At 32.4% G+C, this 25,591-nt stretch overlaps 1 protein-coding gene across 2 annotated transcripts in view; it reads right to left on the bottom strand.

Annotated features, from left to right (window-relative positions):
• Positions 1-25,591, bottom strand: part of LOC135128553 (orexin/Hypocretin receptor type 1) — a 211,740-nt gene that overhangs the window by 55,388 nt on the left and 130,761 nt on the right. For both annotated transcript variants that reach the window (XM_064055430.1, XM_064055431.1), the window contains exon 3: positions 2,038-2,129. In XM_064055430.1, coding sequence (XP_063911500.1) covers positions 2,038-2,129 — 92 coding nt within the window. The remainder of the gene's footprint in view (positions 1-2,037; positions 2,130-25,591) is intronic.

Raw genomic sequence — 25,591 nt, 5'->3', positions numbered from 1 at the left:
TGGTTATAAAGCTCAAGAAGGGGTCAATCAGAATATGTAAAAATATATAGGATATTGTATTTGAGGAAACTGAGTTGTGTGTTACGCCTTAAAAACAGAACACTCTGTATAGTTGTAAATAATTTTGGTAAATAGTTCTCAACTAAATATATTCTTTGGTCCTAGATTTCTTTTCTATTTCTAATAATAACATGGGCCTGCGATGAATCTGAAGATTTTCGAATGCCAATTACCGTAAAAATTCCATCACGTGCAGTTTTTCAAAAAAACAAAATTAATTAATTAAACCAAAAATCCCATATATGTTACCGTCTTGCAAAAAAATATGTTAGTAGGCTTTCAGCGGTTTAAAATAAAATAACACCAGATGACTATTAATGACCGTAGCTAATATTATTTGTGTTGGAAATTCTGAATTATTTGTCAGTTCACAGTTGTCCATTTTGAGATCAGCACACCTAACAAACGTATTGGTTAGTTGAGACAATGGCAGCTACTGACTTGTTGTCAAAAATGTCAATTTGACAATCAAGCATGCCATCATAAAATTTTAAATATGTTGCCAACCTGACAAAAAATGCCAAAAATGAAGAAACAGCGTCCAGTTAATGATGAGCGTCACGGAAAGTCAAGACAAAAAGATTAAACATAAACATAACTTTTAAAAAGAAACGACAACGATTTCACAAAGATTTTTAATAAATGGATACAAGTATTTTTCTTAATAATATAAAAAATGCATATACAACATAAATATAAAATTTTTCTTTAATATTGTGTATTTCTTAAATTCTAGCTTTTCGTGTTTTTTCCCAAATAAACCTTACGTAATAGCAACAAATGAAGGAATTAAGAATACGACAAATCTGCAAAGTACTAATTGTTAAAACAAAAACAAATTTTGAACGTTTAAATTTTGCAGGCTTGTGTAATTATTAAGATACCAAGGAACGTGCGTTTAGTAACTCACCCTGTATGTGTACGTACTATTGGCCAGTGAATAATATTACATAGAGTTAGTGTTGCCTGTAATTTTTGGATTGATATTTTCTTTCTATTTGACCCGAAAACATCAACTTTGGAAAAAATTTATTAGTATGCAAAAATATTGAGCTTAGAATACACTCAAAGTAAAAAAAAAAAAACTACATAGGGACTCGAGGTTAGCATGATATAGCTAACTAGACAGGCAAAATGTTACTCCCCTTGTTACTGATCCTTCAGAAAACGTGAAAAAAATTATTTTTAGAGTAGGACTCCTATTTTCGATAAAAATTCTTGGTAAAAATTTTACGGAATCCTGCTGTTAGAACTTTACTAACTTTAAACAACCAATCTCAAATCACATTGAAAATCAACAGAAAGCTCATGTAAAAAATAGAACAGAACTAATCTTCAGGCAACAGACAACAAAAATCTCCCTTCAATGAATATTCATTTAATACGCCCTGTAACAAAAATTCATCAAGAAATATTTTCAGATTGATAGTTGTTTATCTGGATCAAAACATTTTTCAATTCAGGAAACAATTTTTTCATCCACACACTAAAATAAATAATACTCAGTAATTCGACCTTTTCAGAATTCTCGACTTCAGCAAACGCAACAATAGAGTTTGCAGCAGACTCGAGCAATTATTTTCTAATTTTTAAAGCCGAATCTGGAACAAAGGAGCCCGAACTCTGAAATTCCAATACATATTGAATTTACTTTAATAAGCGCTTTTTGCGTCTAAAACTACGTAATTAGACGATCGCAGACATAAATTAATTTCAAACAGGCGTAAGATGTTTTGTACATTATGACACGACACCGGCTTGTGTTGAATGACGCAATTTCGACGAAACCATTTTCGATGTGGAGGTATGTCACCGTGCCTATGATTTGTTCATAAATATTTCAACAAATCCAGTTCTTTGCTAGATAACGTTTCCGGGAATTTCTGGAATTATTCAAATCTATTTTACGCCGACAAATTTCTTACCAACGATGCAGATTTAGAGTATGATATACGTTCTTTTTTGTGCACAACTTACATAATTAGGAAAATTCCTCGCATATATTCCTGCATGTCGTCGGCTAGATTGATAAGACAAATGCCCACGCCGTCCAAAGAAGGAACATATTTCTGAAAAAAAAAAATCAAATTAGCACACTTTCCTGTCGTTTTTCTAAAATACTAAAACGGCTACAGCTATTTACGGCAACGCCACACAGTTTCCATTATGCGAAGCAATTAATTTCAGATTTACATAGGTATTTACGCACACGATATTGCTGAATCCAGCCTTCCACTCAGCTTGAAGGTTAATCCTTCATATGTTCAGTTTATAGCTGCTATATTAGCCCTCAAAAGCACCTTCGTGTAGTAAACAAAATTATAACAACAATATCATCGCGCTAAATTTAGAATGAGCCATTAAGACACCTGACGCCAAGTAGCCGGGACGTGTGCTCTCCAAAATTCTATACACAACACGTGCTGTTCTAATTGGTAATAGTTACCTTCGATCCTAATTTCATAATTTCGCGTATTCAGGATGATGCAGTAGCGAGCGAATCGTTGGTTAAAACAGTAATTAAGACTAATTTATCGTTGCCGTAATTGCCTTCTGCAATGGAAATTGGGGTAATTAAACGAATGCTGCAGGTGGAAAAAGACGTCCAATAAAAGAAGGGAATGGAATTGAGGAAGTTGAACCACATGCAGCTTCTTTTATGATGATTTAAATTACAGAAATTTCTGTTACTGCCTTAAAACGTGAAAGGATTACACGCAATACAACTATTTATAGAAGTTTGCTTAAAAGGATAATACAAACTAATAGTTAAAATGTAAACGAAGGAAGTACTTTTACGTTTTCTCGACCGTCCATGACTCCTAGAGGACCAAGAAATAGGTCTCCGGTGTCCGTCTGTCTCTCTGTCTGTCTGTGCGTGTGTCTGTCTGTCCGTCTGTCTGTCGTCTGTCCGGGTTTTTATTAGACAGAAAATCTCTAAAAGTATTGGGCCGACTATTTATTGTCGAATTTTGTATTTATACTAGCAATATCATGTAGATGGTAAAACGTTAACCAAAATTTGTCTAATCATCTCCACCTACAACGTGATCGATAACGTCCCCTCAAAATTTTCTCCAATAAATATAGCTTGAATTTCATAAAATATTATGATATATGCCGGAAATGACCGGCATTCAGGCAAGACTTCTATCATTACGGGAACTTGATTGAATTAACAAAACGACTTTCGAGATTCTAGAATTACAGCATACAAATTAGTCTGCCATTATTCTCTAATCTCACCCCATCCCCAAAAGTCTAGCGTAACTACCGATCATTTATCCGCACATCACTTGGAAAGTGACCTACACTACTCTGATCTACTGGTGCTAATCTAATCTAACTAACATGATCAGACTGTTCGAGAAACTTACGAACAACATGACATGATCCTAACAAAACAGCTTTTTGAATTTTGACAATTATTGAATCACTCAAATGCAAAGTCTTTAAATTCTCAACTAAGCTATTTGGGACTACACCTACATTAGAGATAACTAAGGGTAGAACTGAAATTTTTTAAGATTCAACATGGATTTCATTTCTATCGATAATTGTAGATATTTTGAAATCTTGGTGTGGTATGTTTGAATAATGTTGTTTGTGTTAGGAATAGCAATGTCAATGAGAATGGCTTCGTTCGTGTGATTTTTGATAAAAGCAGTCGTTTCTGATATTCGGATCTTTGATGATGTATTATCTGTAATTCTTGGTATTGATTACTTGGTCTTGAATAGCAAACACAAATCCTTCTGTTTCGGCATACAAACTTGATTTTTTGAACCAAATCAATGACATCTTCTTGTTGACATGAGTTTTTTTAAGTCTTTGTAGAATTTTCCATGTAGTTGTTTTTGTTTTAGCCCACTTATTATTTTGTCTATCGGGTGGGGGGGGGGGTTTCGGTGTTCGACAGATTTAAGGGTGTGTGATTCAAATCTGCCCTTGTGATGGTGCGAAACATTTCATTTCTTTCTGCTCGTTTTAAGAAATACTTCTTCAGATCTGAGATTTGTCTCTGATATAAGTTTCCTATATTCTGGAAACCCCTACCTCCATTCTGTCTTGGTAATGAGAATCTTTCAATGGACGATTTTGGATGATGCCTTCTATACTGTGTGAAGATGTTCCTTGTTGCGATGTTTAAATTTTCAAGATCAGTTTTGAACCATTTAATGACTCCAAAAGAATATGTTAGCAGTGGAAGGCAGAATGTATTTACTGCTTTCATTAAATTTTTTCCATTTAACTGTGTCTTCAATATTAATTTTAATCTCGCTAGGTATTGATCTTTCAACTGTGTTTTCGTTTTGGTATGATTGATGTGGGAGGATTGACAGAAACCCAGATATTTGTATGTATTATTTCGTTCTTGGGCTTGGATTATTTCGTTATTCTGGGTTATATGTGGTTCTTGGTGTTGGACGCCTTTTCTTATTGCTTGGGTCTTACATTTCTCAATACCAAAACACATACCAATATCACCGGAAAACTGTTCAGTCAGATTTAATGGGTTTGTTAACTGATTTTGTGTACTTGCATATATTTTTATGTCATCCATAAGCAACAAGTGACTTATTATGTTTTCTCTTTGTTTGTTAATTCTTATATTGAACCCATAATTGCAGCTGTTCAGGATATCGGAGAGGGGATTTATTGCTAAGCAGAACCATAACGGGCTAAGAGAATCGCCTTGAAAAATTCCTCTTCGGATCATTATTGGATCTGAATGAATTGTTTGTTCATTTAAGGTTGTTTGGAGGGTGGTCTTCCAAAATTCCATGGAACATTTGAGAAAAGTGCAGATTTTAGTATCAATTTTGTATAATTCCAGAATTTTGCATAGCCAGGAATGAGCGACAGAATCGTAAGCTTTCTTACAATCAATAAAAGCAGTATATATGTTTCCGTTTTCTTTTCTAGCTTGTTCACAGATGATGGAATCTTTGATTAATTGTTCTTTGCAACCAAAGGATCCTTTAATACATCCTTTCTGTTCTTCATTAATGATGTCAGAGTTAAAACAGTGTTAATAGATTTTTTGTGTAATGCATGGGGTTAATATTTTTTAGATTGTCGGTAAACATGTGATAGGTCTGTATTTTGATGGATTTTTTGTGTCGTTATCTTTAGGTTTTAGGTATATTACACCATTACATAAGAATGTTGGAAAGGAAGATGGGTCAAGAAGGAACTGATTTAAGTGATGTAGTAAATCAATATGTACACAATTTAATTTTTTTATCCAAAAATTATGGATTTTGTCTGGTCCTGGTGATTTCCAGGTGTGTGTCTTATTGATGGTATTTATCACTTCGGCAAGTGTTATCTGATGATCATTATTAAGACCCACCACTTGTATTCGTGAGCTTAATAATGCATTGATAATTTTCTATTATTGTTACATACTCGTACATCAACCAACGGATTGGATGTCATAGATAAAAATTAAGTATGATACATACATGAACGTAGGAAAACTTTCCACAGGAATGTCTAATAAAACTCAACTATGTCATTTCAAACAAATATCCACGTGACATTCTTCCGATGTATAAACATAAACATTTTAAGCACTACGCATATTGCTGAAAGACCACTATTCCCGTTGGTAGTGTGCTGTAAATATATTTTACATCTCCGCACTTGTGCAGAGGCGGTTATTTATACGCATACGCTTGTGATGCTGTGAAGTTAAGGGACCCTTTCTGGCCTAAACGTAACGGAAAATGTATTTGTTTTTATTTGGTTATTACAAGAATACAATTTCTCTTGCGACTGACCGTTTGTTGACACATATGATCTAGAGATTGTGCAAAATGCAACATTGACCACTTCTGGGCGTTCCAGTAATTTACGACTTGCAGCCACCCAGCCACCTGCATAAAGAGTTGACGCCAGAGTTTTGTTTGCAGTATCCTTTCTCACACTTATTTTGCTTTTTTGTTCATATAATTTCCCTATAAGTAAAAAATATAGATAATACCAGTCACAATGTAAAAAAAAAACACAGACCTCCTACAATCCGCCACTTTACCTAATCACCCACTAGGTGTTTGATGCATGAGCGAGATATCGGCTATAGAAAACATATGGAAAATATTGCACAGGAAAATTGTAATGTAATTTAGTGAAAATCAAGGCGGATTTATAAACCACGAGTATATAATTTTCTAAAATTTAGATAACCTTTACTACACAAAATTATGAAGAGACATCATGGATGATTAGACAAATTTTGTTTGTGATACGATCACGTATAAAATTTGATACCAATCGGTTCACTAGTTGCAGAGATTATCTGTCCAATGAAAGTCGACACAGACGGCAGACAGACGACAAACTGACGGGAACGGGGAACCTATTTTTTCGTATTCTAGGGATTCTGAAAAGTGGAAAAAACAGGAAAGTAGCCGGATGGACTTGGCTTACGCTCGGAAAAATCTTGTTTGAAATATATAGTGGGAAATGCTCCTGTGTTTGTTGTTTAATTTTGTATTCATATTTTAATTTTACACATTTAGACACATAGTTACAAAAGAAAAACATACTAGTTTTATCATCCTCTCTAAAAATTGTCGACTTGGTACTTTCGTGTTTTCTCGAGTGGTCTCCCGTTTCCGTCTCCCATTTATTTGTGAGGCAAATTGGTGGTAAATTTTACATGTATTTTTAGGAATACTGTGTAGACGGTAAAACGCTAACCAAAATTTTTATAATCGTGCCCATCACCAATATGAATACGCCACCTCAAAATCTTACATTGTAAATATTATTTAAAGTTCATAAAATAACATACGGTTAACGGTTATGCTTTTGTTATGTGAATCGACCTTTATTTACACTTTATTTACACTTGACGTCCAGATTTTTGCTTCCTGGGCGTAAGCTAGGAACAACTGTAATCGAGTCCATCGGGCGACTGGCTACTTTTATGTTTTCTCAACGAAGATTGTTGTCAAATTTTGTGATATCATGCAGACTGCGTAAAACGGTAACCAAAATTTGTCTAATCATCCCCACCGACAATGGGATGACGTCATCTCCAAAATTTAAAATAGTGAATGTTATTTAAATTTTATAGAGTAGGATATTTCTACACTTGTGGTTTATGAATCCATGTTGAGTTTTTGAGATAATCAATATTTAACCGTTAATCCGCTTCCAAAATTTCCTGAAATGATTTTCAATTTTTTTTTGTAGATTTTCTAATTATGTTTTTTTTTTCATAGAAATTATAGACAGAATTTCCTGCAGTTGTGTGCAAAACATATCATTCATTAATTAGTAAAAAAAAATTATGATGGATCCTCGACTCACACACTACAGTACACCACTTCTAACACTGCAAAACATCGAAAACTCGTCCTACACGTTCGACAGCCAGAAGTGAAGAAGTTTTCCTTCAACAACAGGAAAGTTAAACATGTTTTCAGTTTCTTGTTGGGAAAAAAGACTTCATATATTAAGAAAAAATGGACAAAATATGAGCCCCGCCCACCCACCCGTTCTCAATTGTAATGAATGTTTTATTCATCATGAACTGAAGGGCGAAGTTTAATTTGCAACATCCTCATTTCAATACAAGAAATTGCCATATGAAGTATGTTTTTAAAAGTGTAGAATTTTTTAGAGAACTATTAATGTAAAAACATATTTCATATAATTTCTTGTAGAGAAATGAGGTTTTTGCAATTAAACTCCGCCCTTCGGTCTGATTAGGAATGAAAAACTCAGCACAATTAAGATTGAGGCGGGTGGGTGGGGCCTAATTTTTTTTTTAATATATAGAATTTTCTTTCAACAACAGGAAAGTTAAACATGATTTCAGTTTCTTGGTGGGAAAAGAAGACTTCGTATATTAAGAAAAAATGGACAAAATATGAGCCCCGCCCACCCACCCGTTCTCAATTTTAATTAATGTTTTATTCATCATGAGCTGAAGGGCGAAGTTTAATTTGCAACATCCTCATTTCAATACAAGAAATTGCCGTATGAAATATGTTTTTAAAAGGGTAGAATTTTTTAAAGAAATATTAATGTAAAAACATACTTCATATGATAATAAGAAAAAAATGGACAAAATATGAGTGGGCGGGGCTAGTACCTTTTCTTATTTATTTTGTGTATATGCGCAAAAACGATTGCTGCTGAGAGAGATAGAAAACAGTATCTTCTAGCCCTCCCCCCCCCCCTTCTAATTCACAAAAATAATATTTCGCCTTTGTATACAGGGTTCCTTTTATCTGTTCACGCCTAACAATTTTTACATAGGCAACATATTGTACACTCCAGAGGCAACTTCGTCGAATTTAATTTTTTTTTAATAAGCAATCATCTTTCGCATAGGAAATCACCATGCGACAATTTTCGTATACTACTCGAAGTCGCATGAGTTCAAGAATAGGACTCCTCCGGGGTAAATTAATCCAGGATTAAATATTTAGTTCGCTTTTCTATAAACCACCCTTTATGAGTTTTTTTTTCGGCACTCCTTGTAGCCCAGGTTTACTTTCCTGAGCGTAAGCTAAGAACGTATTGTAACAGCGTCCATGGTGATCGCTACTTTCATGTTTTCTCGACACACAGCCACATGAGAAATAAGTATCCCATTTTCGTCTGTCTGTATGTCGATTTTTATTACATAGATAATCTCCGAAACTATTGTTGTAAATTTTCATATGCAGTTTAAGAATATCGTATAGATAGTAAAACACTAACGAAAATTTGTCTGATCATCCCCACCAACAGTTTGACGTGTAAATTTCATAAAATAACATACCCCTGTACTTGTGGTTTTTGATTCCACCTTGATTTTTTGAAATCGACATCCAGATTTTGGCAAAAAAAAATCAAAAAAATTGATGATAATAATAATAATAATAATTAAAATTCCATGACAATAAATTCGTTTTAGACAACAAATTAAATGTGTTAATAACATAAATATAAATAATAATTAAACCAGCTTAAAAAAAAGTATTGAAATGGCACATAAACAGACAAAGGCTTTAAAGTTTAAAGTCAGTTCTACTAATTCTTAGGGAAAGTGATCTATGAAACAAATAGATTGCAATATAAAGAGTTTCTTCTTTCTTATTCATTGTTCAAATTTAAGTCTGTAGTAGACTTAAGTCTGATGTGGCCGAGGGTTACGAGTTAATTAATGACTTTGATTTTTTTGTTTAAGAATATCTTACGTTATCACAGTTACATAAGGCTAAGCTTCTTATCCGAATTCGTTAGTCAGAATGCTGATGGCTCACAAAAGAATGTTTTAACAAGAACACACACTAAATTCAGTTCGTTAATTAAACTACGTAACCATCAAGATCATTATCATTTTCACGCCGACGTCTGCCGTCGTAAAACGAAATATAAAACCAGTGGATTATTTTTTATTTTAAATAAATAGATCGTAAAAAAAACTTTATTTAACATCGTTATTAAATTACAAAGTTCCTCATGCAAAACATCTAGTACTTTACTCATGTTGTTCAATTTTTATTCAGTATACATATATGCATACTTTTGACTAAATTAAGTGATTATATTGCAATAAATTTAATACGCAATAAAAGCATTATTCTAGTAGCTTTCATGTTTATACGTTTTTATAATCATCATCGTTACTATTCATCATTTTTTGTTCAGCTTGCTATCTCCATAATTATCCGCATCAAGTTTCATATTTTACATTCTATGAAATTGTTATAACTTTTAATATTTCAGTTAAAAAAGATAAAAAAAAAAACAAAACAGGAACCAACGCTGATGTAGGAATTCATCCACACAAATTCTAGTTGCATTCTGGGAATTTTTGTCCGGCATGCGTCACTAATTGATACTGCAGCATGGATATAAAAAAATTCGTTGCTGGACATCTGAAATTGTCATATTTCACTTTCCGCGTAAAGATATTCTAGACAGAAATAGTTCTAGCGTTAAGAATTTTTTGCCGAGAAATATCAAAAGCAATGCAAATTTTAATCCAAAGCAAACTGTCGATGGCATGCAGTAAATTACATCCAATCCAACATCAAAAGCATGCATCGAACGTGACGTACAGGGGATTTAATAGAAATGCTTAAAGTTTCAGGATTTGTTGCATACATCGACTTCATTAAAGCTTAAACGGACGATATGTTTTACGATCCGTGAAAATGAGTTTCAAAGAGTAATTCACTTCTTCTGGTACGCTAGAAATAGATTTCGTTTCCGTTAAGTGTGTATAATGAATCGATGTATCAGGTTTGTCCACTTAAAACAGCTTAAGACTTTAATTACGAAATATTGAATTGATCAATTTTGGTGGATACGCCGGGTCAGATTATAGAAAATTATATGCAAGTTTTTTTTATCAAAAATGCAACAGTATATAAACAAACACATTCTAAAAATTGCATTTAAATGCAAAAGTCATACGAGGTTTCAAGCGCGGATTTCATACCACTGTTTAATTACTTTTTATTCAAGGATATCCGATTATAAATAACATATATCATCCCAGTCTCCATTTATTTTGTAGTCAATCCTGTTGTTATTTTTCACAACGGAAATATATTGAACAATCCGAAATCTTTGTGTTACCAGTTAAAAGAAGTAAAAAATCACAAAACGGTTGTGATTGAATTTTATTTCTAAAACGGGACATAAACTGATACTGAAAAGATTTATTTTTATTTGCCTTATGGAACCTGGAAAGAGAAATATCTGAAGCATCTTTTAAAAAAGGTACATCTGAGTTTAATAAATACACGAAATACGTTCATAAATAGGTCGATCCATAGAAATCTAAAGTAACTTAAAAAACCACCCCTTATTGGATATCTGTCAATATGAATGAAGATGCAAGATATTCGTAATCAATATGTCCCTTTTTAAAGTAAAATTCTTGTTTAAGAAGACCATTTGTGAATATTATATCCTATTTGTGTATTTTAATTTGCACTGAAAAGAGCAAAACACAATTCTTATACGCATAAAATGTATAAAATCGCACTATTTCTTTCCCGGTAGACAGAAGAACATTTTAATGCGACTCCAGAACTCCATTTCCACTGGGAAAAATTGTGCAAATCGATTTCACGTTGAAAAATTACAGGAACTTACTATTACTTTCTTTCTTTAGATAAGTTTTTCGTGGTTTATATTTAACACCCACTGAAGATCATTTTTGATTGAATCTCGAGACGGAGATTCTCTATTTTAAAAACGTATAAATGCTAATCTTCACTGGAGATAAGTCTTTTTTTCTGTCGAATATAACGCAGACAGTTATAATACAGGACTCCATAATCCCTTTCAGAAATTTGCTGACGTCATCACGAACCATATTTCTTAAACGTTTGGGATGCTGTTTTATTTTTTAGAAAGTAAAATCCACAACCGTGTATGTTGCAAACCGTTAAATAAAAACGCGCCGAAAACACAGGAAGAACAAATTTAGGTTGAATAACAAGTATACATAATTTACATGTTTTTTAAAAGATACGACTTTGATCGATGAGGAAATAATACCCGGCGAAAGAAATACGAGTATTCGACCGTATTCCGGTATTACTGAAGTTTGAAAACACGGGTCCTCTGGAGATTTAATGTTATAAGATTTTAATTAAAACCTCTCGACCTCTTTTAACTCAACCGTTACATTGTTTACATCACGTATAATAAAGTGAATTAAATGTACAATAATTGCTTTTTAGGTTTACTGGTTTTTCCAAAAAGGTGTTTATTGCTGTCGGGCTTTTTTATTTGTCATGTATTTGACGCAAATCTTTTTACAATTATTACGTCGCAGTAGGGATGAATAAAAGATCATATTCTTTCATCATATTAGGATTGTATTTCCGTTTTGGGGCTATGGAGTAATTGGATACCTATTATTTTAAAGAGAAATATAGGTAGGTGTGGTCTAGGCTTCAAAGACCTCCAGTTTCATGTTCCCAAAGGAACACGACATATTAAGGTTAATGAAAGTTTATCGCATAAATTACTATGTTAGGCGAATATAGTAAGGAAAATTATTAAATTTAGAAGCATTTCCAGCAGAATATAGTAACTTGGGCTTAGACGAAATTTCCATGAAAGACAAGCCGGCACAATTCGAAATTATGCGAAGAAATGGTAACTCAAAACCTGTATAATTCGCAAACCAACTTAGATAAATCACCTGGAGCGTGCATGTCTTTATGAAACTGTTGCAAAGTTGGGGAAATGTGATTCCTATAGGACTAATGTGGAACGGTGTAGGTTTAATTACTTTATTACGTGAAACAAATTTTTAAAAATTGGGGGTATATTAAGGACGAAATTGTATCGTTAATTATAATAGTACAACTGTGGAGACAAAGAATAATTTTTTATTATTTGATGAGTGTTGCCAATACTTTATCCGGTGTTAGGTGGTTATTTGTTTAACGTCACACTAAATGAGAGTAAAATCGACAAACAAAAAGAGCGTTTGCAAAATCGTCAATATGAATGTTGACTTTGCTGCACGTATGTAATTTTTCATTTACCATGAAAAATACGCGAAATCAGCTAAAGCTTTTAATTTTTTGGTCAGTTTCAAGCAATAAACTGTGTATACATTTGCGTTCGACTAAATATCGGTTAAATGAACGTTGCTGACAAATGTACAAACATTTTATAAAGTTTGAATATTGTTGTCTGTTTACTTTTACTTTGTTTATGAATTTCTGTAACTTTTATCTCCAATGTACTGTACAAAAAATCTGTCTACATTAATAATAATAATGTCTATTTAATTGAAAATTTTCGTCACAAGCTACAATTGCAACAATTATCTACAGTTCATTCATTGTATTCATTGAATAATTGGTTTGAGTCATCGTCTATAAAAATTTCTAAAAATATATCACAACTATTTATAGACTTTTAGACAAATTTTTCGAAAGATTACTGTTTTTAATATTCGACCACCTTCGAAAATTACGTGAGTACATAGATTTTTATTTTGAAAGTATTGCCCCGGAAAGATAAACATGCCATATTTTTCGAATCAGTACGTTGAGATCTATATCGGAGAATTTTTTGTGGATTTTACAACTTTTTCAAAAGCACAATTTTTCAATGCTACCTGCTTATGAAAAATTCATTCTAGTGCTACCACCTTCGAAAATTGCCTAATTAGATTTTCTTTTCTTGCAGATTTAGACCTCCAGAAATTACTTTTGGCCTTATTTCTTCGAAAACTCTTACCATTTATCCAGAATTACCCAAGGAAATATATCTATTCCGAAGATTTTCAAAAAAACAAAATTTTAAAGTCAATATTACTTTTGCTTTGAGACTATCAACAACCTAGATTTTTCGAATCAGCAAATCGAGATCTGGATTTGAGAATTTTTATGGATTTTACAACAAATTATCAATATCTAAAAAAAAATATATACTTTTAAATCCAAGATTTCTAAAATCTCGCTCTGGGAAAATAAACATGCTATATTTTTCAAATCAGTAAGTCGAGATCTATATTTGAGACTTTTTTATGAATTTTATGATAACTTTTTCAAAAACTCAACTTTTCACTATTTCCTCAATACGGAAATTTCGACGCCTATTCGACCACCTTCGAAATTTACGTAATTAGATTTTTTGTAGATCTATATCTCCAAAAACTACTTTGGGTCTCATTTATTAGAACACTCCTACCATTTTTCCAGAATCGCACAAAGAAATGTATCAATTTAGAAGATATAAAAAAATACCAATTTCAAATCATATTTAGAACACCTTGTTCCGGGAACATGAACAAATTATGTTTTTCGACTCAGCACGTCGAGATCTGTATCTGAGAATTTTTTGTGGAGTTTACAACTTTTTCAAAAGTGCAATTTTTCAATACACCCTCCCATTTATGATTTTTCGACCTGTTTTCGACTAACTTCGAAAATGACCTAAATAAATTTATATTAATCGTAGATTTAGACCGCCAGAAGTTACTTGCGGCCACATTTCATAGAAAACTTGTACTATTTTTCCAGAATCACCTAAAGAAACAAGTATATCAATTTTGAAGATTAAAAAAAATACTTTTAAACACGATACTTCTTAAATTTTGCTCCGGGGACATCAGCAATCTATATACTTCGAATCAGCACGTCGAAGTTTATATCTGAGAATTTTTTGACAACTTTTTGAAAAGCTCAATTTTTCAATTTTTCACTGTAGATCTGTACCTCCAGAAATTACTTTCGGTTTTCATTTATTCGAAAACTCCTACCATTTTTCCAGAGTCTCCCAAAGAAATATATCAATTTAGAAGATATTAAAAAAAATATATAATTCCAACCCCAAATATTTCGAACACCTTGATCCGGGAACATAAACAAGTTATGTTTTTCGACCCAGCACGTCGAGATCTGTATCTGAGAATTATTTGTAGAGTTTATAACTTTTTCAAAAGCTCAAATTTTCAATAGTCCTCCCATTTATGAAAATTTCGACTTGTTTTCGATTACCTTCGAAAATTACCTAAATAGATTTATCTTAATTGTAGCTTTATACCGCTAGAAGTTACTTTTGGCCTCATTTCCTAGAAAACTTGTACCATTTTTCCAGAGTCACCGAAAGAAATATATATTAATTTTGAAGATTAAAAAAAAATAGTTTCAAGCACAATATTTCTTAAATTTTGCTCCAGAAACATTAGCAACCTGCATTTTTCGAGTGAGCACGTCGAAATTTTTATCTGAGATTTTTTTATGAATTTTATGCCAATTTTTCAAAAGCTCAATTTTTCATTTTTCACTAATTTCTCAATACCTATAAAAATCTGGACATCTATTCGACCAGCTCAAAATTTACCTAAATAGATTTTCTTGCAGCTATCTACCTCCAGAAATTACATTCGGTCTCCTTGAATTATCCTCCTACCATTTTTCCAGAATCGCGTAAAGAATCGATTTATTTTTTATATATCAATTTAGAATATATAAAAAAAATCATTTCAAATATTTAGAACAGCTTGTTCTGGGAACATGAACAAATTATATTTTTCGAATCAGTACGTCGAGATCTGAAACTGAGATTTTTTTTGTGGAGTTTACAACTTTTTCAAAAGTTAAATTTTTGAATACTCCCATTTACGAAAATTTCGACCTTCGAAAATGACCTAAATAGATTTATGTTACTCGTAGATTTAGACCGCCAGAAGTTACTTGCAGGCTCATTTCATATTTCATTTCTCCAGAATCACCCAAAGAAATATATCAATTTTGAAGAATTTCAATAAAAAAATGACTTTCAAACACAATATTTCTTAAATTTTGCCCCGAGAACATCAACAACCTATATTTTTCGAATCAGTCGTCGAAGTTTGAGATTTATGATGAATTTTATGACAACTTTTTGACAAGCCCAATTTTTCAATTGTTCACTACTATTACTAACTACTACAATATAAAAATTTCGACGTCAATTCGACCACCTTCAAAATTCACCTAAATAGATTTTCCCGTAGATCTACTTTCAGTCTTCATTTATTCGAAGACTCCTACCGTTTTTCCAGAATCGCCCAAAGATATATATAAATTTTGACAATTTAAAAAAAAAAACTTTCAAACCCAATATTTTTTAAAGTTTGCTCCGGGAACTTCAACATCCTATATTTTTCGAATCAGTACGTCGAGAATTGTATCTGAGAAGTTTTTGTGGATTTTATGACAACTTTTTCAAAAGTTCAGTTTTTCAGTACTTTCTCATCATAAACATTTCGAGATCAATTCGACCATAAAAATATCAATTTTGGAAATATTTAAAAAAAATTTCAAATCTAATACTTCGAAAATCTTCTTCCGGTTTGCTATAGGAACACCAACATCCTATACTTTTCGAAACAGTACGTCGAGATCTACTTTATCTGAAAATTTCTTATGGATTTTATGACAATTTTTTCAAAAGCTCAATTTTTCAGCATTTCCTCATCAAGATCATGTAGACCTCTAGTCAACCATAAATATATCAATATTATCAATATATTAAAAACATTTCAAATCCAATAAGTACATCGAATATCTTGTTCTGGGAACATAAACAAGCTGTCTTTCGAATCAGCACGTCAATACGAAAAAATTATACCTGTTTTCTTTTATAGTTTTGACGTCTATACAACCACTTTCAAAAATTACCTAAATAGATTTTTTTATATATTTAGACCTCCAGAAGTTACTTTCGACTTTTTTTCTTCAAAAAATCGTCCCATTTTCCAGGATTGCCCAAAGAATTGTATCAGTTTTGAAAAGTAAAAATATACATATACTTTCAAACCCAGTATTTCTAAAATCTAGACCCGGGAAAATAAACATGCTATATTTTTCGAATCAGCAAGCTGAAACCTATATCTGAGAATTTTTTATGGATTTTACCACAACTTTTTCAAAAGCTCAATTTTTTGCTTCTTCCTCATTACGAAAATTTCGGCCCCTATTCGACCACCTTCGAAAATTACCGAAATAGACTTTTTTGTAGATTTAGGCCTCCGGAAGTTACGTTCAGCCCTAGTTATTTTTGAAAACTCTTATCACTTTTCAGAATCATCAATAGAAATGTATCCATTTAGAAGATTTTTTTTTAATTTTACATTTTTCGAATCAACACGTCGAGATCTATAACTGAGAATTTTTTTTGTATTTTAGAACTTTTCCACAAGCTAAATTTTTTAGTAATCCCTTTTTATAAAAATTTTGACCTGTTTTCTACCTCCGTCGTAAATTTCTCAAATAGATCTTCTTGTAGTTCGAGAACTTCAAAAGTTAGTTTCGTGTTCATTTCTTCGAAAACCATTTTTCCAGAATCGCCGAAGGAAATATATCACTTTTGAAGATTAAAAAAAATATTTTTATACCAAATGTTTCGAAAACCTTACTCCGAGGACATTTATTTTACGAAACACTACGTGGAGATCTATATCTGAGATTTTTTTTGTGGACGTTTAGGCAACTTTTTCACACGCTCAATTTTTGCAATACCTTTATGAAAATTTCGACCTATTTTTGACCACCTTCGAAAATTACCTAAATCGAATAAATCGATTTTCTTGTAAATTTAGACGTCCAAAACTTACTTTCGGCGTGTTTTTTTTTCAAAAACTCTTCCCATTTTTTCAGAATCAGCCAAAGATATTATATCAATTTAGAATTTTTTTTAAACAATCATTTTTAAACCGAATATTTCGAAAATGTTGAATATAAACATACCTACTATATTTCTCGAATCAGTACGTCGAAATCTATTTGTGAGATTTTTTTGTCGATTTTTGGGCAATTTTTCATAAATTCAATTTTTCCCTTAAAAAAACTTCGACTTGTTTTCAACCACCACCGAAACAGATTTATTTTCTTGTAGATTTACCCCGAGGGGTAAATCTACAAGATCATCCTCATTTCCTCAAAAAACTAGCAACATTTTTTCATAATAACTCAAAGAAATATGAAAATCTTTAAGATTTTCAAAAGAAAATTTACTTTCAAACACAATATTTCCAAAATTTTGCTCCGGGAATTAATAACACGAAATTAATAAAACGTTTATTTCACAAAATTTAAGGCATGAACATCTAATATTTAATTGCGAGGTTAAGTTAATTATTATGGTTAACATATTTCCAGTTTGAAGGGCTGTTGAAAAAGACTGAAACTGGTCCAGTTCAAAATACCTTATAAACGAATTTTCGAGTGAAGCGAAAGCATTTTAAAGGTAGACATAAACACAACTTTCCTACAAAAAATGCCAAGGAATATTTTTATAATGGATGAAGTTTTTTTGAAAAAAAAAAAAAAAATGTTTTTAAAGTAGTAAAAGGAACGCACATTTACGAAGCTACCATAGGACGAGAGTGAGCCATGTCAGAGCTACACCCACCACTTCACTTTAATTAAATAGTTATATTTGCTTCAAAAATTCGTAACACAGTACTTTTGCCTCAATGATTCAGCCTCTGTTTTGAAATACAAATGCAAAGACAATAAAATATTCAAGAGCGTTGACAAAGAAAAGAAGTTACGAAGCTTCAGATACACTTCCTGCATTTTCTAACTTACTAACCTAATAATTTATTACAATAATTCATGTATTCGAACAGGAAACTTGTTATGTGAAGTTTCCTACTTTCAAGCAACTTAGAACATATTATTAAACATTTCACAGCATACTTCGCCTTTGTGTATATTAGTTCGTCAGTCTTATTTAAGGCTTTCAAAATGCGGCATTAATTACAACAAAGAAGAAATGCACTTTGCTCACGAGGATCTCTTGAATGTTCTTCGTAGCGCAAAATTCCTGCTGAAAATCAGCTTTAATTAAATATTTTCTAATGGAGTACCTTTCTACCTTATCTTGTTGTTCACATATTTAACAACAAATGCAAACACACATCTTCAAAATTTACAACAAAAGTAATATTTTTTTACCGATGCTCTATCATCTTACTCATTCATATTAATCAAACGAATATTACAACGTATTACGTAGCGTCGTGTCGTAAACGCCAATTTTACGCACCATGTAGTGCGGAGCTAGGTATGGAACGTTATTAACGTGATTATTACTTTCGGCTTGTGACACTATGTGATGCGGTAGGGGCGTTAATGCGATTCCACTAAAAACGCTGCGTCGCCTTCAGTCTTTGTTCTGTCGCATCATTTTACAATTAACCCGTCTTCAATATCTGCAATATTAAATCTAGAATGAAAACTTTCGGCTTTATAGACATAAGAAGTTTAATCTAATTTATGCGTTCTATCTGAAGCCTTGTAAAATCGTAAATTAGTTTGAAAAGCACATTTGATGCTAAAACTCCCAGCGCTTCCTTCCTCCTTCCTCTAGCCACTTTAAAAATTACTTTACCTGTCTTCTTTACAATTCGGCATTTTATCAACCCTTTTACTTTAGAACGGCCTGTCTGCTGTAAGTGCTCGCTTTCCTTCTGGTAATACAGGTGTTCCATAATTCGTGTACCAAGAGTTAACGTCACATTTTTCAGGGAGGTCATTGATGAGTAATAACCATGACTTGCTACTTTCATATTTTATCGACGTCTCCGTTTTCGTCTGTCTGTCGTCTGTGTCAATTTTTATAGACAAATAATATCTGAATAAATTATATAACTATGTAAAGTACTATCAATCATTGTTTACAAAACTATAGGCATAATATTCAAAATGAAACCTCTTCTCAGTAGAAGAAATTTTAGTCGAGAATTCTAGGTCCCATGTATCATCAAAATGGATATCGTCAATGGTTTTAACACATTTTTCAATAGTGTTTACACTACCTCAAATCCCAATTTAATATTCGTTTCACTGGTCGTGAATTGGCTAACGGAATTTTTGCAATCACACAAATTTCCGAAGATGAAATTCTTCGGGTATTAAAAACGTTTAAGGTATCGTTTGCTTGTGGCGTTGATAAAATACCTAGCTTTTTATTAAAAAATTTATATCTTTTCCTGTACAACTTACTTAATAATCATAGTTCTGTTTATATTTGTTATCCAAAATATGTTTCTTATTACCTTGACTAAATCCGCAACATTTAATTTGATCATTTTAATCGCATACGTAGCATTTTAACTAGTCATTTAGATAATTTAAGTAGGTATTAGGTAACTAGTATTTAGACTAATTTTGTTCTTTGTTTATAATATTTCATTTCTGTAATTGCGTGATTCTACCAGTTGAAATAAATATATATTTTTATTATTGGTGATATTATTATCATTACTTCTGTGGTGATGTTGTCCTTCCTGGAGATTTGCCTCTTTTCATCTCGCTGATTGCTTCTGTAATTTCTTTTTTGGTTACTTTTTTAATTGCTCTTCATTTTCTGTTCCTTATTGTTCATCTAGTCAATCTACAAAATATCGTCTCCAGTTTTCACGATCTCCTCTTCTCTGTTATTGTTTAGTCCATTTAATCTTTCATTATATAGTCTTTTCGTTTCTAATCGTTGAAAAGAAGAGCGTCTGGTGCTCTTTTCTACTTTTTGCCTTTCATTCATGTTTTAAGCTTATTTCTTTCATTATTTTATTTTCAATGTTTGCTTTTTGAGTAGAACTGTATTTTTTTACGTTTTGTTATTCCCCCAGTGGGTGCTTTTCTGCTTCCTGTTTGAAATTTTTGCTTTTTTAAAGTTATACTCTATTATTGTTGTACCGTGTTTTGTAGATTAATATCTTTCATTTCTCGTTCTAAGCGTTCTTGACATTTCTTCTTAGTTAATGCTTCTTTCAATTTATAACAACTAATCTTCTCGCGGATTATTTTCTTTTTTACGTTTTTCGGTCGTTTGCCCCATTTCCGATTTCTACTTCATACTGACCAAGAAAGCCTTGTGGCTTTCACCCTTATTTGTAGATCTTTATCCTCAATTGAGTAGTCTATTATGGACTTTCCTTCCAAAAATTATTGAGTATTCGCCCTCCGTTTGAATTTTTGAATTGAATTTGCACGACTAACTATTACAGCGATTATGTACAAAATAATTCCAGCGCAACTTCACTTGCTTTTCTCGACACTTGTTGGACTCCGTTCGACTGAATAATCTCGTTCCCGAAGGTAGCCTCCATTTAAATCCATATTTCCTTCTCGATGTTTCGCAATCGAGGTCTTTCTCGAATCCATCGCTTCTAGGCTTTCTGTAAACGAGTATGACAAATTCAATTGCTTTGCTTAGGAGATACATCATTCTTCAGTCTTCGAAAAAAGCAATCTATTTGCTGCAATAATTTTTCTAGCAGCTTCTCTATCTTGTGGTTTTCTTCTTTATCTGTTTCTGCTACGCTGAGTTTGTAGCAAGTTGAGGAACTGTACGTCGCCTCCACTTCCAGCACACGAATCAAGACCTTAGATGATGTCTGATACCTTGATAGTAGTAAGTTGCAGTGGGTGCTGCATTTATTATCTTGTCAAATTTCTTTATTTTGTTCTCCATTCGATCTTCTATTATTTTCATTAGATCTTCCATGTTGTTTTCCATTGACGTCATATTTTGTCCGACAATATTTTCCATGTTTTCCAGATTTGTTTTTCTGTCCTTCATTTCTTCTCCGATTTCTTCTATTTCATTCTTGTTCACTTCCATTTCCTTTTGGAATTTTTCACTTAGGCTGGTGATTATGTCATCTTTTTGCCTGTCTATTTTTTCGTCCATCTTTCCCATTCTTGCGTCAATTTTTTTAGTTTATATCTTCAATTGTTACATTCATTTTTTGGTTCATTTCTACCATTCTTGCGTCCATTTCTTCCTTCATTTCTTTATTTCTTTTGTCCACCTTTTCGTCCATTTTTTCCATTCTTGCGTCCATTTTGTAGTCAATTTCTTTGTTTCTTGCGCCCATTTCTTCTTTCATTCCTTCATTTCTTTACTCCATTTTTTCGCCCACTTCTTTCATTCTTGCGCCAATTTCTTCTTTCATTTCTTTATTTCTTGGGTCCATCTGTCGAGCATAGCAATCATCTGTTTTGCTTGATTCTCCATTTTCGCAGCTTGAGCTCTCGTCTCAACAGGCATAAATTCTTCAGAATTCTTGTCCAATCTTCCCGGAAGTCGTCGTAAACCAGTTATTAATCTCAAATCCTACTGCTGACACCAGTCTTACGAATTAAAATCGGCGTGGGTAAAACTCAACAATTTATCTCTTAATAACTCGAATTTACACGACTAACCAATTACAGCGATTATGTACAAAATAATTCCGGCGCAACTTCACTAGCTTTTCTCGACACTTATTGGACTCCGCTCGACTGAATAATCTCGTTCCCGAAGGTGGCCTCCATTTAAAGCCATATTTCCTTCTCGATGTTTCGCAATCGAGGTCTTTCTCGAATCCATCGCGACTTCGGCTTCCAGGCCTTTCGCTTCGACCAGCCGATGAGTCATAGTACATACTAGAAGAAAGTCATACATACTAGAAGACCCATAGGCGTTGTACCGGGGCGGTGTATGGGTTTATTTGGTAACAATACTTCCGTATTCCTGTTACTTCAGTGTATATCTCTTTAAAGATCTTCAAAAAATCTAGCGTTTCCTTCTTTTTTGTAATTTTCACTTGACTGTCGACAACTATTAATGCGAACTGTTTCTGTCTTTTCTTTATGGTTACGCTTACGAACTCATTTTTGACGTTAAACATTTTTCCTCCCTTGGTTATTATTAATGCTTTCCCGCTCTCGCATGCTCCTTGCTTACTCCGGACCATTTCATTTTATTCTTCTTTTATTCCCGTTATTCCTTCTCTTTTCGTCTCTGTTATTCAGGTATAACCTAGATTCCTGTTTTTGTACCTATTTGACTAGTTCTTCTTTTCACCCGTGATCCTCTTCACATTCATCATTTCTTTCTATTTTTAAGCCTCGTTTATCCCCTTTTTCTTTGCTTAGTCGTTATCGTCGGTTCTTATTAACACTTTATTTATTAACTTCTTGCTTTCTACTTGGTCAGCGTAAGCTAAAGTAAGTAATCGAGTTCAACGGGCGACTTGTCAATGTCATGTTTTCTCGACGTTTCATGAAACCTAGTGTACAAAAATTATCTGCTATTTCCGTCTGTCTGTCTGTCTATCTGGCGTCTGTGTAAATTTTTATTAGACACGTAATCCCAAAACTATTGGATGGATTGTCGTCAAATTTTGTATGTATATTAGGAACATCATGTAGACGGTAAAACGCCAACCGAAATTTGGCTAATCATCCCCACCACCGATGGGATGACGTCATCTCCAAAATTTATAATAATATATATCATGTCCTTGTCTTTTCTTTTTCTTTCGCACTGTGTCTTATGTATGTTGACGTCTTAACAATTTTTTTATTGATCAAACTGAGAAAGAGTCACCGTATTTTCTCGAAAAGGTGAGAATACGTCTTTATTTAATAAGAATTATAACAATAACATTTAAAACATTCTATTCCACTCTGGCTAATTAATAATCCTCCTTTTTCAGGCGACAAACTCATTCAAATCAAACAAATTGCTACGTGATATCAATGATCTACAAACAAACACTTGAAGTTAAAGCCTGTTATTACAGCTGAGAGGCCATTATTCCCCACTGGTTAAATGTTTTAAATATATTTTACATTGTCGGTACTTGCGCAATTTGCTCCCACGGCGCAGTCTTCAGAATCGTCGTTGTACTAGCAAAAGCGTTCGAATTATAGACAGTGGCGGAATATTAAGTGCATTCAGAAAAACAGTCTTTACCAGAATCTCTAACAAAATATGTAGTGTCATTAAAAGAACGTTAAGAGACTTAAACAAACACAAAAAAAATTATAAGGTATCAAAGCACGTTTATAGGATGTCATATAGCTTCTTACACTGTAACTGGAATTATCTATATTTATTTTAATATAATATAGAGCCTATCACAAATAAAAATTCACAAAATCAAGTTCGAAAATTTTCCAAAGAAGCACAATTTGTTGAACGAAAAAACTTTCAACAATTTGTTCTAATGGAATGTTTTCCACAAAAAACCTGTTTTTAATGAAAAACAATTGAGGTCAGGTCAGGTCAGAAGAGCAGCCGGGACCCAAATTTATATATTTATAAACTTTTATTCAGTATAAGAGTAACGATAATAATTTAATTTAAATATTATCTAAGCTTTTTTCAAAATTTATACTAAGATTTTTTTTCCACAAATATAAACGTCTAGTTAAAAAATTCAGACTAGTTCATAAGAATATGTTACTTGATAAAATTTAAATAACATTAATAAAGCAAAATTTTGAGGTGGCGTCATCACATTATTGGTGCGGATGTTTAGACAAACAAGAAAACATGAAAGTAGCGTAAGGCAAAATGTAGGCCCGCCCACCCGCCCCGTCTCAATTGTGATGACTTTTTTATTCGCTGTTAACCAAGTGGGCGGAGCTTATCTGCAAAATACTTATTTCTTTACATTAAATTAAAAACATGTTTTTGAGTATCGGATTTTTCAAAGAATATTATGTAAGAAAAAAAGCCAAAATATATAAATCGATTTTACAATTAAGTTCCGCTCCTGAAAAATTCATCACAATTGAGATTGGGGTGGGTGGGTGGGGCTTATTTCTCTTTAACATATATAATTTCCCACCAACAGCATGTTATTTAAAAACATGTTTCACACAATCGTTTCTTGTAGAGAAGTAATTTTGAAATAAACTCCGTTCTTCGGCTCACGACGAATAAGAAAATTCATCACAATTGAGATGTGAGAGGGTGGGCGGGGTTTGTATTTTGTTTTTTTCCTAATATATGTACGCACTTTTCTTTTCACGACAAGAACAAGAAAATATGTTTAAAAGGGTAAATTTGTAAAGAATATATATTAAGAAGAAGAAGAAATGCAAAACATAAGCCCCACCCACCCACCCTATCTCCGTTGTAACGATTTTTCTTTATTCGTCGTTAGAAAAGAGGGGGCGGAGCTTAATTGCAAAATCCGTATTTTTCTACAAGAATTACCATGTGAAACATGTTCTTCAGTGGTGTTGCTAAGAGAAAACTATATGTTTTAAGTAAAAAAAAAATATAAGCCCCACCCATCCGTCTGGATCTCAATCGTGATGAATTCTCCGTTCGTTGTCAGACTGAGGGGCCGAGATTAATTACAAAATCCATATTTCCTATTTTAAACACATTTTCAGTTTCTTGTTGCAAAGAAGACTACGAATATTAAGAAAAAAAAAGGCAAAATATGAAACTTCGTTAGTTACGCTCGTAAAATAATTGATATATATCTACTCTAACTAAATATTAAATTATTCAATGAAAAACACTACTGGGTATAACAGTAATAATTATTTTCTGTATATTCAAATTCACACTTCGACCAAATACAAAATTCAACTGATTGTTTAAATCTAATCAATATTAGTAAAAATGAAAATTTCGTTTAAAATGCTAAATTTCAGGTCTACATTATTTGAAATTTTGTTACCATTAAATAACGTAATAGAAAATAAAAGCGTTGAATTCGACCGACAGACACTTAAAATTGATTAATACAAGTCTTCGTTCAAGAGGGCACGTATAAGTGGCGTAGAGAAAACAGGGATTAAAACTTCATTCGGGGTATATGCGAAAAGTTTTAAAGCACAAAACTTTAAGAAATTTTATAATTATAAGATTGCAATACTTTTATTTAGCCTGTAATAAAGTACATTCAACTTTTCAACATTCTAGAATATATTTCAATTAGCTAAAAGTTATGAATTTTTAAAGAAGAATGTTGCAATGTAATTTTCATCAAATTATACACTCTTATGAAATATATTGCTTCAGATCTTTAATAATATTGGAAACATTTTATTCTAATTGAAGGTGTACTTAATAAAAAATTGGAAATGGAAATATTCATATAAAAGCAACAAACACATTTTAGCCTTTAGAGTCAGCTGTCATAAGAACTATTAGACGTATTTTATTTTTAACCTTCAGACGTCACCATTACGCTGTAACAATTTTCGTTATGACACAGGCGCTTATTTTAGGACACTCTATAAAGGCTAATTAT

The sequence above is a fragment of the Zophobas morio genome, unplaced genomic scaffold (genome assembly GCF_036711695.1).
Source record: "Zophobas morio isolate AGI-343-1 ecotype UQ-CSIRO unplaced genomic scaffold, CSIRO_AGI_Zmor_V1 ptg000014l, whole genome shotgun sequence".
In the NCBI taxonomy this organism is placed as follows: domain Eukaryota; kingdom Metazoa; phylum Arthropoda; class Insecta; order Coleoptera; family Tenebrionidae; genus Zophobas; species Zophobas morio.
Note: the sequence above shows the minus strand (reverse complement) of the source record. Positions and strands in the feature narration are given on the sequence as shown.